This window comes from Apium graveolens, unplaced genomic scaffold (assembly GCF_009905375.1).
Source record: "Apium graveolens cultivar Ventura unplaced genomic scaffold, ASM990537v1 ctg7590, whole genome shotgun sequence".
Lineage (NCBI taxonomy): Eukaryota > Viridiplantae > Streptophyta > Magnoliopsida > Apiales > Apiaceae > Apium > Apium graveolens.
This window is the reverse complement of record NW_027420453.1, coordinates 1-13,816: the sequence shown is the minus strand read 5'-3', so window position 1 is coordinate 13,816 and position 13,816 is coordinate 1. Positions and strand designations below refer to the sequence as shown.

Below are 13,816 nucleotides of genomic sequence, written 5' to 3'. Positions count from 1 at the left end.
CCTTCTGTTTTCCAAATGTTCCCCCTAAACTAAACCCCCCCCCCCAATTTCCCCCCTTCAGGACTAAATTCTAATATTCTATCCCCTTTCACACTCCTCTCTCTCTCGCTCTCTCGCTCATACTCCCGTCTCTCTCTCCCTCTCATTCTCTTCTTTCTCTTCCATCTCTCTCTCTCCAATTCAACATAGGCGGGAGATTTGCATTTCCTAAATTCTCTCCAATCTACTACACTTAACCTTTGTATTTTCCCCTAAATCACAAATACACACACACACATACAACAAACACTTCATATTCACCGGTAATTTTCTAGGTCATGAAAGAAGAACCGACGGCTTCGGCGACCGCATCTCGCCGTTCGGTTAGTCACAATCTCCACTTCTCACTCCTTAATCAAATTATGTATATATATGTGTGTGTTTTTATATGTATTTAAAACGCTAATTATGTGTTAATTTCGGTTTTGAACAGAAAAGACCTAGTGTTTTCGTGTACGGTAAGAGTGTAGTCGATGTTTAGAGCCCCGAACGAGACAATTCGTTCGATGATTTCGAAGAACCTCGTCCGAAAACTAGGAGGAGGGGTTTGGGTAGCTCAAACAGAGATGGTGAGTAGGTAGGTGGTTTGGGTAGTGATGCTGAAGTAGGCGTTTGTATGTATATCCAGGAGGGATGTGTTTCTGGATTGACTGAGATTGTGAAGGAAGTGGCTGGGAAAGTGCAGAACATGGATGTTAATGGTGCACCTGTAGTGTTTGAGGAAATGCGTGATCCAGAAAAGGTGGATAATTCGAATGTGTGTTTGGATGGTGATGTACGTTTCCATCAGTCGGTCTGATCTGTTGCTGAAATCTTGATTACTTTTGTTACACAACTGTGAAAATGCTGTCCTTTTTGTGTTGTGTGTTTTGTTGTGATGATGAACTGAACACTGGACAGTCTGACTCCAAGATTCACTATGATGGACGTCCATTCAGGTCGGATAATTATCATGTTATTCCTAGTAATTATGATACATTTTTAAGGACCATATCACCTAATCCAGTTCTTAGTACACTAACTGCTACAAGAACTCGGTCTCAAAATGATTCCACTTGTTTCGATTTTTCACAAACATCGAAGAGCATACTAAAACATACCCTGCCAAGAATCCATAACAAAGATCCGGAAAAAACACCAGTTATACCTACTAATGTCATTCTAAAATCAACCAGGAATCAGGAAAGATGTTGTGTCCGGAGTTCTGAAGAAACCTTTGTCTCCACAACCTTTCAAGGATTACCATGCGGCACTGCTTTGTGCTGACGACTATTACCTCGAGGTACATACTTCAAAGTTTAATTAAAATTTGCTCCTTACTAATATATAATGAATGTGCACAGATATAAATGTGAGTACATTTTAGTGCTGGACTAGTACGTGATCAGTGATGACATTAACTGTGATTATTCACTATAGTCGTAAGGCATACTGGTTTTAATTTGGAATTTAACCAAGTGATAGGCTTTCCTTTGCCTGAAGTATTACTACATTAAAATAGGAATAATGTTTTTTGTAATATTTAGTTACTAGAAATTGCTTTTTTTGGTATTTATAAGTATCCTGTGCAATTGTAGTATTAAGGGAAGGCTTCTGCAACCTCGAAAGCAATCTTGGGATGATTTCGTGTTCTGATGGCATGCATATTGAAATAACTAACAATGTATCTTTGAGTTGTTGTTTACAACTAATTCTAGTAAAACCTTAAATCGAGCATCAAACTCTGAGTAGTCAGCAGAAATGTTGTGTTAGTTGAACATAGGGATAATATCCACATCCAGTATTACTCTTTCTGCAGATTTTAAACTATCATTCAACGGAATATGTTTGAAGATGTCTCCCTAAGCAAGAAGCAGCATTAGAGATGATGTTGTTCATGAATTCTCTTGAAATTCATTACCGATGGAATTCTGGGTTTTGTGATTGTTTGACTAAATGTTTCAAAATTGATTACTTGCACGTTCCATAAAATGTTTACATTTATAAAAAAGATATTAATATATGCTATGTATTTTTGTCTGTTCCTTTGAAATTCCGTATTTTATTTGTTAATTTTTTTTGTCCATCTTGCAGCTCACGGTATCGAGAATGTGGTTATCATACGTTCAACTCCTACTGGGTATACTGCAGCTATCTATGCAGCTCGAGCAAATTTAAAGCCCCTAGTTTTAGAAGGATATCAGCTAGGTGGTGTCCCTGGGGACAGTTGATGATCACTACAGTAGTATAGAACTTTCTAGGTTTTCCGGAGGGAATAACTGGCCCAGACTTGATGGATGGGTAATTGAAAGTTTTGATCATGCCAATACAAGAATTTGATAATTTTGAGTTTGGGGAGATCAGTTTATGTTTATTTATAGGTAGTATTATTCATGCAAAATGTACTGAGAAATATTTGGTTTTTAATTAATCTTATTTGTTGATTTTGTATTTTAATTTTTTTAATTAATGATATAGTAGTTTGAGTTTTGCAATTCAATTTTGTTGGCTTAGTTTTTTGGTATTATATGTATAAATTTAAATATTCGTCATTAAACCATGTTTAATACAACGTTTTAAATTAAAAATCGATGTCTATTTCTGTAAATAACATCGGTTATATTAACAAAGCTGGTGTTGAAACATATTTTATACAACGGTTGAATATAAATAATCGATGTCTAATGTTATATTTGACCTGAAAAAGACATCAGAATCTTCTCAAAGCGTTGTGTAAAAATATTTTAGACATCGAGTAAAAACCGATGTCTATGAAAAAATACTTTTAACATCAGTCGCGAAGACATCAGCCATTTTTTACATAGACATCGGTTTTTAACCGATGTCTAAGGTGTTTTTTCTAGTAGTGGCAGAAGAAAAATGAATTGTTGTGTTTACTGTCCTCTGCCAAATGTTTGAAGAAGATGGAGTATTGTATTACATTTTACAAGTCTTTAGTTATTGTATATGTCCTGCAAGGTTTCTGTCACTTCTTTTTCCCTCGAAAGTGCCTCTCCATATATTTTAGTATTTTAATTTTTGTTGTATTCCTGCTAAGAGAATAGAAGGAACACAAAAAGGTCATGACGTTGCTGCAAAAGAGAGAAGAAAGCTCAAGCATGGTGACAAACATTTTAGGAAAAGAAAAGCATGGGAAGTAATCTGAATGTAGGTTGCCAAACTGGTGTTCAAGCATGCTTATATTTTTATCAAATCAGATTGTTTATGTCAAACTTTTTATTTACTATTATATTTTGTAGTCTGTATGTTTCATGACTCAAGTTCCTGTAAGTCTATAACTAACATCATTTGATAAGATTAAAAAAAGTTTTGTAAAAATAAATATGTAGGTATATATGTATGTACCTCCATTTTTTTGTTTGTATTATTTAGATTTATTTATATGATCATAAAATGTGTTTTTTCTAATTAATACGTGTTCATATCTATAACTGATAATGTTTTGTTTGAATGATCACATTGTATTAAATATGATGCACATGATATTTTTAAAAATTGTTAGAAGCGATTCCTTTTTGACAATCATATGTCAAAGATATTTTAAATAAACTATTTTATATATTTTTATTTAAAAGAGATTTTTAAAATAGTAAATAGTAAGCCAAATTATAGGTTTGAAATAACAAATCCAATAAGAAATATAACAAATAACATATTATTTTTTTGTCCAAATTTTCATTGTAAATATGTAAACTATAATAAATTTTAAAAATAATCAACTTATTTAAAATATATTTTAAAATAATTAGATATCAAACATATCGTAAATATATTTAATATCTAATTATTTAAACACATTTTTAACATCTAATTTTTAATAAGATACTTATCATAGAGTTTTAAAATATTATTTTAGTGAGATCCATGTAAATATAAATCTTATTTTCATGAGTAGAATAAAGTTTTTTGACCAACAATATAGAAGAAAACTGAAAAGTTTTGACTAAAAATAGAGACGTTGTAAATCTTATTTTGATGCGGTGTCCATGTAAATTTATCATCCTTTTTTGACTAATTATATAGAAGAAAAATGAAAAATTTTGAAGACAGTCATTTATATAAATTTTTAAGGGGTGTTGTTTTTAAAATGAAATTTATATAATTTATTTTTAGTGTTACAATATACGAAATTATATTATATGATTTGATAATCAATTATGTAAATCTCTTTTTAAGTGGATGATTTAAGTAAACTTTTTGATATCTATTTAAAAAAATTAATAAAATAGTTCATATAGACATTTTTATTATAATATCAAAAAGTTAACTTAAATCATCTATTCAAAAAGAAATTTACATAATTGATTATCAAATCATATAATATAATTTCTTAAAATTATTTTTCGTTTTATGCTCATTAAATCATTCATTACATGATTCAGTGTTTTTAGTAAATTTAAATGAGTTTATGTAATTATTTGCATAAGATCATTAACTTTTAATTTCATAAGTTATATTTATATTTTTTTCTTCATATTTCGCATTTTCACCAATTATTTTTATTATTGAAATTTTTGGTTTAGAATTTGTAATATCATCTTTATAATTTAGTGAAAGATAGTCATTTTATAGTAATTTATTCATATGGTATAACCTCTCATTATACTATATTATGAGTATTGCTGATAAGTGATTCAGTTTAAAAAAAATATGAAGATATTTTTATGCAAATTTAAGTTATACCGGGGCGTTGTCATGTTTGTTTTTAACATTTTTTGTTTTTGTATTTAATTTAAATTAAATTTTAATATATGAGATTTATTGGTTTAAATTTTAAAAAATATGATTTGATGATAATTATATGTAAATACATGTATGCGTTTCTTATGTTTTTATAAATGAAAGTATATTTTATATTTATATATAGCATGGTATCAAAATGGTTAAGATAAACTATACATATTTTCAGTTAATTTTTATTTTATAGAAAGATAATATAAATTATGTCTATTATACTTTTTAGTGATAGAAACGAAGCGGAAAAACAGTCAACGAATATCTTATTTTGATTTTATTTCAATTTCAAAAATATTATGTATCCTCTCATATACATTTTTAGTTGTTATACGAATAAATATCTTATTTTGATTTCATTTCAATTTTAAAATTATTGTATATACTCTAAGTACTTTTACTTATAAAATACGAGATGCCATCGAATTGAGTTAAATTTTTTTTATAAAATAACTTTTATGCAAATTTGAGTTATAACGGGACATTTTCACATATTTTTAATATATAACTTTTTTATATTTAATTTGAATTAAAAATTTTAATATATGAAATTTGTTGATTTAAATTTTTTAAAAATATGCTTTGATAATAATTATATGTATATACGGGTGTATGTTCCTTATGTTCATAAAAATGAAAGTATATTTTAAATCTATATATAGCATGGTAACATGGTTAAGGTGAACTATATATATTATCGATTATTTTCCATTTAATAAAAAGATAATATAGATAATATCTATTATACTTTTTAGTTATAGAATAACAGGCGTCGTCGAAAACGAAGCCAAAAAATAGTCAACTAATACTTTATTTTAATTTTATTTCAATTTCAAAATTATTATATATATATATTTTTATACCTTTTTTAGTTGCAGAATATAAGGCTTCGTCGAAACGACCCGAGAAATTGTTGGTAAATATTTTATTTTGATTTTAGCCCAATTTAAAATTATATTATATCCTCTATTGTAGTTTTAACTTATTGAATACGAGACCTCATAAAAAACAAAGTCGAGAAACAGTTATTTAATATCTTATTTGAATTTTATTCCAATTTCAAAATTATTTTATATCTTTTTATATCTTTTAAGTTGCGGAATACGACGACGCCGAGAAACTGTAAATAAATATCTTATTTTGATATTATCCCAATTTCAAAATTATTGTATATCCTCTATTATAATTTTTAGTAATAGATTACGAGGAGTCGTCGAATACGACACCGAGAAACACTAAATTAATATTTTATTGTGATTTTTTTCCAATTACAAAATTATTGTATATCATGAGTTATACCTTTTTAGTTGCAGAATACGAGACACCGAGAAATTGTCAATAAATATATTATTTTGATTTTTTTCCCTAAATAATTTTATGTCCTCTATTATACTTTTTAGTTATAGACTACGAGTCATCATCCAAAAAGAAGCCGATAAGCAATCATTTAATATGATATTTTGATTTTAATAGAAAAAGGTAATGTATTACCTCCATTTTTAATTTAACATATCGTTACTCTGAAAATTAAAACTTTTGGTGTAGAATCCGGATGAAAAAGAGATGTGTCAATTTTTTTGCATATGCACTTTGAACATTTGGGATTTATATCTTTTATTAAATTATACTCTATTACGGTCTTTTTAAAAATATTTTTTTTTACTTTACTAAACGCACAAATCACTACATATACACTTAATTATTTCCTTTTTTAGTTTGTTTAAATTTAATAAATTTTGGGGAGGAAATGCATATTAGTTGTTACATTATTCAAAATGTTGTGCACTATACATATTTTCAGAATTAACTTTTTACAAGTTTCCTAATAATGCGATGATCAAGTAAAATATTATATTTTTAAAATAACGTCAAATTAAAATTAAAATGACCAAAAATAAATTGTAAAAACATCCTCAATTGTTCATTGTAATAAATAAAAAAATAACAAAATTTTGGGCTAGAACACGTGTAGCATAACATTCGGAGAAATACTATTTCATTTTTTGGTACAACCCTAAACCATGATTTTTACCGTCAAATTAAAATTTAAATTATTAAATTGAATAGAAAATATTTTTTATTTATCTATCGTAAAAATATGAAAATTACAAATTTTTGGATAGGACGTAAAGCTGGTAAGGTCTCTAGTTTGTCATATGGTTAATTCTGAAGTTTTCTAATACTAGGTTAGAACTTAAATCGTATACATGTACACCCCTTAATTAAACATGCCACACATATCTTACCATATCATTGGAGAAAATTTGGGAACAAATTCACGCACATACCCCTGCACTTATTCATGTTGGAGTATATAGGTTGAGATTGTAAAAAAAAGTATTTTTCATTTGTTAATTTATATTCAAATATATAATGTACTTCAAACTTTTGATCCAAATTTATATTTATTAATTTATCACCTAATTTCGAGTCACACATACCCAAATACAGGGAATTAGGCCGAGTTGCCGATAATTTGCATGACTAGTGGACAACGATACTATTCTCATGTTGCTACTCGCTACGACCTAAATTGGTCAATATTGGGCCAAAATCTCTATATTGGATGTCATCTCTAACTGTTATGATTCAAAAATTTAAATTTAGATCACCAATTCATCCAAATACTGATCTAAATTATCAACTTAGTGTGATCCAAATATTTGATCCAAATTATTTTTTACATTTAATAATATATAAATATCATATTAAACAATTTTATCTTAAATTTATCGTTTAATCATTATTAACAATTTATATAACATTTCATAAATTAATTAAATCAAAAAAATTAATATACATAAAAATGTTAAAATTGTGCACTTAATTCACGAAAAACATATTTATTGCAATAATTAACATACAAAATATCATTGATACATACTAATTTTTCGAATTAAAATATTCTTTCCACAAATGCTCAATTATGCATCTCTAAGTGCAATATGTGGCTCTTTATTTTTTATTTTTCTATGACGGTCCATGAATTCCTGGAATCGAGTATTTTCATCGATCAGAATAGTCTCAACTTCTGGATCCGGCACTTCTGACTCTTTAATGAAATTATGTTTTCTCATTATTTTAAGTTTTTTTTAAAAAAATAAATTTTGTTAACTATTAATTATATTATGTTATTGGTTATATAGTTAAAAAATCAAAAATCAATTTAAAAGTTCATAAACTACAAATAACAAAATCATTATTTAATATTAAATCAAGTTATCCAAATTTGGATCAGTGAATAATAGTGATCCAAATTTGGATTTGGATCAGTACTGTTCAGTGATCCAATTTGGATCACCAATTGGATCACTATTGAAATAAAATTTGGATAATGTGCCAGAAATTTGGATTTTTTTTATCACAATTGAATTTGTGTTGTAATATCCTAGCTATAAAAGAACAACCGGAGAGCTACTAAATTTAACAGAAGGAGGTAAGAAGCTGAGCATAGAAAGAAAGCTCGGGTGCATCTTTCTTCATTACCGAGTGTGGCTATTTATAGCCAATGTGAATTTGTAAGAAGCCAAAAACATTAAATGCATACACAAATTCTACTCCTATAAATCATAGCCCTACTATTTGATTCATTGACCACATGCATGGCAATCACTATATTATAACACTCCCCTTTGATTGTCATGATAGTGTGGATCATCAATTGCCTCGTTAAAACCTTGTCAAAGAAAAACCCAGTGGGATAAAAACTTTAACGAAGGAAAAAGAGTACAATCTCCCCTTGGAAGAAAAAAACATCAATCACTGGAGTTTTGTTGCAGCATATTCTTGAGTCGACGCATTCCAATGTTATGTCGCAGCTTTGCAAAGGTTGAATTTGGTAATGATTTTGTGAATAAATCTGCAAGGTTGTCACATGATTGAATTTGTTGTACATCAATTTCTTCATTCTTTTGAAGCTCATGAGTATAGAAGAATTTTGGTGAAATGTGCTTCGTCCTGTCTCCTTTGATGTATCCCTCTTTGAGTTGATCAATGCATGCAGTGTTATCCTCAAACATAACAGTAGGACTTCTCGTGATGTCCGGCAATCCACATGATTCTTGAATGTTCTTGATAATAGATCGCAACCAAACACATTCTCTACTGGCTTCGTGAATTGCAATTAGCTCTGAGTGATTTGTTGAGGTTGCCACTGTAGTTTGCTTCGTGGATTTCCATGAAATGGCTGTACCGCAATATGTGAATACATATCCAGTTTGTGATTTTCCAAAATGAGGATCTGACAGATATCCAGCGTCTGCATATCCAATCAACTGAGATGTCGAGTTCTCTGGAAAGAATAACCCAAAATCAACGGTTCCACGAAGATAACGAAATATATGCTTGATCCCATTCCAATGTCTGGCCATCGGAGCAGAGCTAAATCTAGCCAATAAATTGACAGCAAAAGCAATATCTGGCCTTGTATTATTCGCAAGATACATAAGTGCACCAATTGCTCCAAGATATGGGATTTCAGGACCAAGAACTTTTTCATCATCTTCTCGTGATCGAAATGGATCTTTATCTGGTTCTAAAGATCTAACCACCATTGGAGTAGTCAACGGATGAGATTTATCCATGTAAAATCTGCTCAAAACCTTTTCTGTATATGTAGATTGGTGGAGGAAAATTCCTGATGACAAGTGCTCGACTTGTATACCAAGATAATATTTTGTCTTCCCAAGATCTTTCATTTCAAACTCTGTCTTTAGATATATGACAGCTTCATCAACCTCTGTAGCTGTTCCTACAAGGTTTAAATCATCCACATATACAGCAATAATCACAAAACCAAATTGTGATTTTTTGATAAAAACACATGGACAAATTTGATTACTAATATACCCATTCTTTTGTAAATAACGACTAAGTCTGTTATACCACATACGACCAGATTGTTTCAATCCATACAATGATCGTTGAAGTTTAATGGAGTATATATGACGAGGTTTCTTGAACTCATCCATTTTTAATCCTTCTGGGATTTTCATAAAAATATCACTATCAAGTGATCCATATAGGTATGCAGTAACAACGTCCATAAGACGTGTTTCTAATTTTTCTTTAGATGCCATACCTAATATAAAACGAAAAGTAATTCCATCCATTACTGGCGAGTATGTCTCATGATAATCAATGCCAGGCCTTTGAGAAAACCCTTGTGCTACAAGTCGGGCTTTATATCTCACAATTTCATTCTTTTCATTTCTTTTTCTTATGAATACCCATTTATTCCCAACAGGGTTCACACCGATTGGTGTTTGGACAACAGGTCCAAATACTTCTCTTTTGCGCAATGAATTTAATTCTGTTTGAATTGCGTCTTTCCATTTTAGCCAGTCTTTTCTTTGACGGCATTCATCCACACTTTGTGGTTCAGGATCAGAATTTATGTCGACATCCAATGCCGCTGAATACACAAATACATCATCGATTATGGCTTTACTTCGATCCCATAATTTCATATCATGCACATAATTTATTGAAATTTTATGATTGTTTAATCCCGAATCTTCAGGGACGGGAATCTCTTCAGGAGATAATACCACTTCGGGGGTATTTGCTTCTTCTGGAGCATGTGCCACTTCAGGGGCAATTTTCTTTGTCTTTCTTTTTCTTGGTGCAACATCTTTCGCACCGACCGGTCTACCACGCTTCAGGCGTGGCTTTGAATCTGTAACCAATTCATTTGTACTTGATTTTTGAATTGGTATATCTACTCTAGCTGGAGTATTTACTGCAGGTATATGAGATTTAATTACATTTCTAGAATCGTTAAATGCGTCAGGCATTTGGTTTGCGATATTTTGCATATGTATGATTCTTTTAACTTCAAGTTCGCATTTACCGGTACGTGGATCTAGAAAATGTAACCCCAATGCATTCCATGTTATGTCAGGATTAACCTTATTCACATGTTTATCTCCCCCTAAGGGAGGAAACAAAGATTCGTCAAAATAACAATCTGCGTATCGTGCAGTAAATAAGTCTCCAGTTAGTGGTTCAAGATATCTAATTATAGATGTTGAATCAAAACCAACATAGATACCTATTCTTCTTTGAGCTCCCATCTTCGATCTCTGTGGTGGAGCAATCGGTACATATACAGCACTTCCGAAGATTTTGAAATGAGAAATATTAGGGATTTGACCAAGTACCATCTGTAGTGGAGAATGTTGATTATAGGCAGTTGGTCTAATCCTTATAAGATTAGCAGCATGAAGTAGTGCATGACCCCAAATAGATGTAGGTAATTTGGCTTTCAATAACAACGGTCTTGCAATAAGTTGAAGTCTTTTGATAAAGGACTCGGCTAACCCATTTTGTGTATGTACATGAGGAACTGGGTGCTCAACTGAAATTCCTACAGACATGCAATAGTCAACAAAGGTTGCAGATGTGAACTCACCGGCATTATCTAAACGAATTGACTTAATACAATGGTCTGGGAATTGAGCTCGCAACTTGATTATCTGGGCAAGTAATTTTGCAAAAGCATCATTACGAGTTGAGAGAAGACAAACATGAGACCATCTAGTTGAGGCATCTATTAGTACCATGAAGTACCTAAATGGACCAGATGATGGGTGGATCGGTCCACATATGTCGCCCTGTATCCTTTCTAGAAAACTTGGACTTTCAAGCTTAACTTTAGTAGGAGATGGCCGAGTAATCAATTTTCCTAAAGAACATGCCGAACATGGAAGGTCATTTTTAGAAAGAACTTTAAGATCTCTAAGAGGATGTCCGGTAGAATTCTCTATAATACGACGCATCATAGAGACTCCAGGATGACCTAATCTTTCATGCCAAAGGGTAAATGATTTTGGATCTATGAGTTTGGAAGCAATGACATTGTGTGACTCAATGGTTCTGATTTTCATCATATATAATCCTGAGGAAAGTGACTGAAACTTTTCTAAGATTTTCTTGTTGCTAGAATTAGCAGAAGTAATAAGGAGATATTCTTTACCAGCCTCAGAAGTGGTTTCGATGTGAAAATTGTTAAATCTGATATCCTTAAAACTAAGAAGATTTCTAGTGGACTTACTAGAAAATAATGCATTTGGAATATGTATGTGTGTACCATTAGGTAAGACGAAACTAGCTTTTCCAAAACCTTCGATTATATTAGATACGCCAGAAATCGTTCCAACTTGAGCTTCAGTTTTGGTTATATGGGTAAAGTATTTTTTATTTTGTAGAATCGTATGAGTTGTACCACAATCAGCAATGCATATATCTTCAGAATCCATTCTGTATATAATTAAGAAACATGATTTATTTGATAAGAACATAACACATTACATAGATAAAATAAAGCACACAGTACGCACTAGTAACTATAGTAATTCGGACCATTAATGCTCATTCCTCCGGTTACTAATAATTTTATGAAAACTAATCCTCAGCCTCCCACATGGGAGTTTCGTTAGTCTCATTAGGACCATTAACGCTTATTCCCCCGGTTGATATTATAAGAGAATCATCTAAGTTGTTGGCGAAATTGGTTTCCACCATTTTCCCTTTTGATCTTTTAGATGACTGATATAAATCAACAAGATGTTGTGGGATATAACAATTACGTGACCAATGCCCTTCCATTCCACACTTGTGACATAAATTATTAGTTTTCCCTCCTTGTGGAGCCTTTCTTTTGCTCTGTGTTTCAGGTTGCCACTTCTGGTGACCAAAGCTATAATAAGGACGAAAATGCCCACGACCACGGCCTCGTCCATGGTAGCGACCATGGCCTCGTCCACCTCTATGCCCTTTTCCACGTACATTCTGCTGGAATGTCGTGTTATTTACTTCTGGTAAAGGGGCAGATCCCGTTGGACGGGATTGATGATTCTTAATCACCAATTCATGATTCTGCTCGGCAACAAGGAGGGTTGAAAGGAGATCCCCAAACTTGGTAAACTTGCGCTCCCTGTACATCTCGGCTAAGTTGATATTATTGGGATGAAAAGTGGATAATGTTTTGTCGATCTTTCTTTTCTCAGTAACAATCTCACCACACATAATGAGCCTAGAACTTATTTTGAATAGTGCTGAGCTATATGCCCGAACACTCTTAAAATCTTGAACCCTTAGATTAGCCCAATCATTTTCAGCTGCAGGTAGATAAACTAGTTTCTGATGATCGAACCTATCCTTTAGATTTTCCCATAAAATAAAGGGATCCTCGACTTCTAGGTACTCGGATTTTAGATCTTCATGCATGTGGTGTCGAAGGAAAATAATAGAGGTAAAATTTTCTTCAATTGTGGATGTGTTTTCTGCCTTTATTGTGTTGCCTAATTTCTTTGAACCCAAATGCAACTTTACATCTTGTACCCACGATAGATAATTCTCCCCAGAAATGTCCAATGCAACGAACGACAAGTTTGTAAGATTTGTCATTTTAATCTTCTCAGTTCCGGCAGGGCTTCGTGCTGATAACGTGTTGTAATATCCTAGCTATAAAAGAACAACCGGAGAGCTACTAAATTTAACAGAAGGAGGTAAGAAGCTGAGCATAGAAAGAAAGCTCGGGTGCATCTTTCTTCATTACCGAGTGTGGCTATTTATAGCCAATGTGAATTTGTAAGAAGCCAAAAACATTAAATGCATACACAAATTCTACTCCTATAAATCATAGCCCTACTATTTGATTCATTGACCACATGCATGGCAATCACTATATTATAACAATTTGATCTTTATTGGGTTGCCGAAACGACTAATAATTTTGTCCCCTAACAAAATTCTACTTTTGGATGTCTAGACTTCAGATATGCTAACTGGAAGATCTTGAGTTTTTTTTTGAAGCCACTCTTGTCTATCTAGAAAAATACTACACACCACCGTTTAGTTTGACTTTCATGCACCTGGTTTTACATTTTGCCCCACCTCGCTTGTATTATGTAGTTTAAACTTTTAAAAAGAGATTTTTACAACATATATTGTTCCCAGAAGAAAAGTAATTAAACAAACAGATTTTATATCTAAATTATCCTGTCAAATCTTAATAAATAAATAGCTTAAATTAGAAATT

At 31.4% G+C, this 13,816-nt stretch overlaps 1 protein-coding gene across 1 annotated transcript; it reads right to left on the bottom strand.

Annotated features, from left to right (window-relative positions):
* Positions 1–12,177: 12,177 nt before the first annotated feature.
* LOC141704223 (uncharacterized) lies at positions 12,178–13,239 on the bottom strand (the record flags this gene model as incomplete). The annotated part of the gene is made up of 1 exon (XM_074507519.1): positions 12,178–13,239. A coding segment is annotated over one exon (1,062 nt), but the record flags the coding sequence as incomplete, so codon positions are not given.
* Between the last annotated feature and the right edge of the window lie 577 nt (positions 13,240–13,816).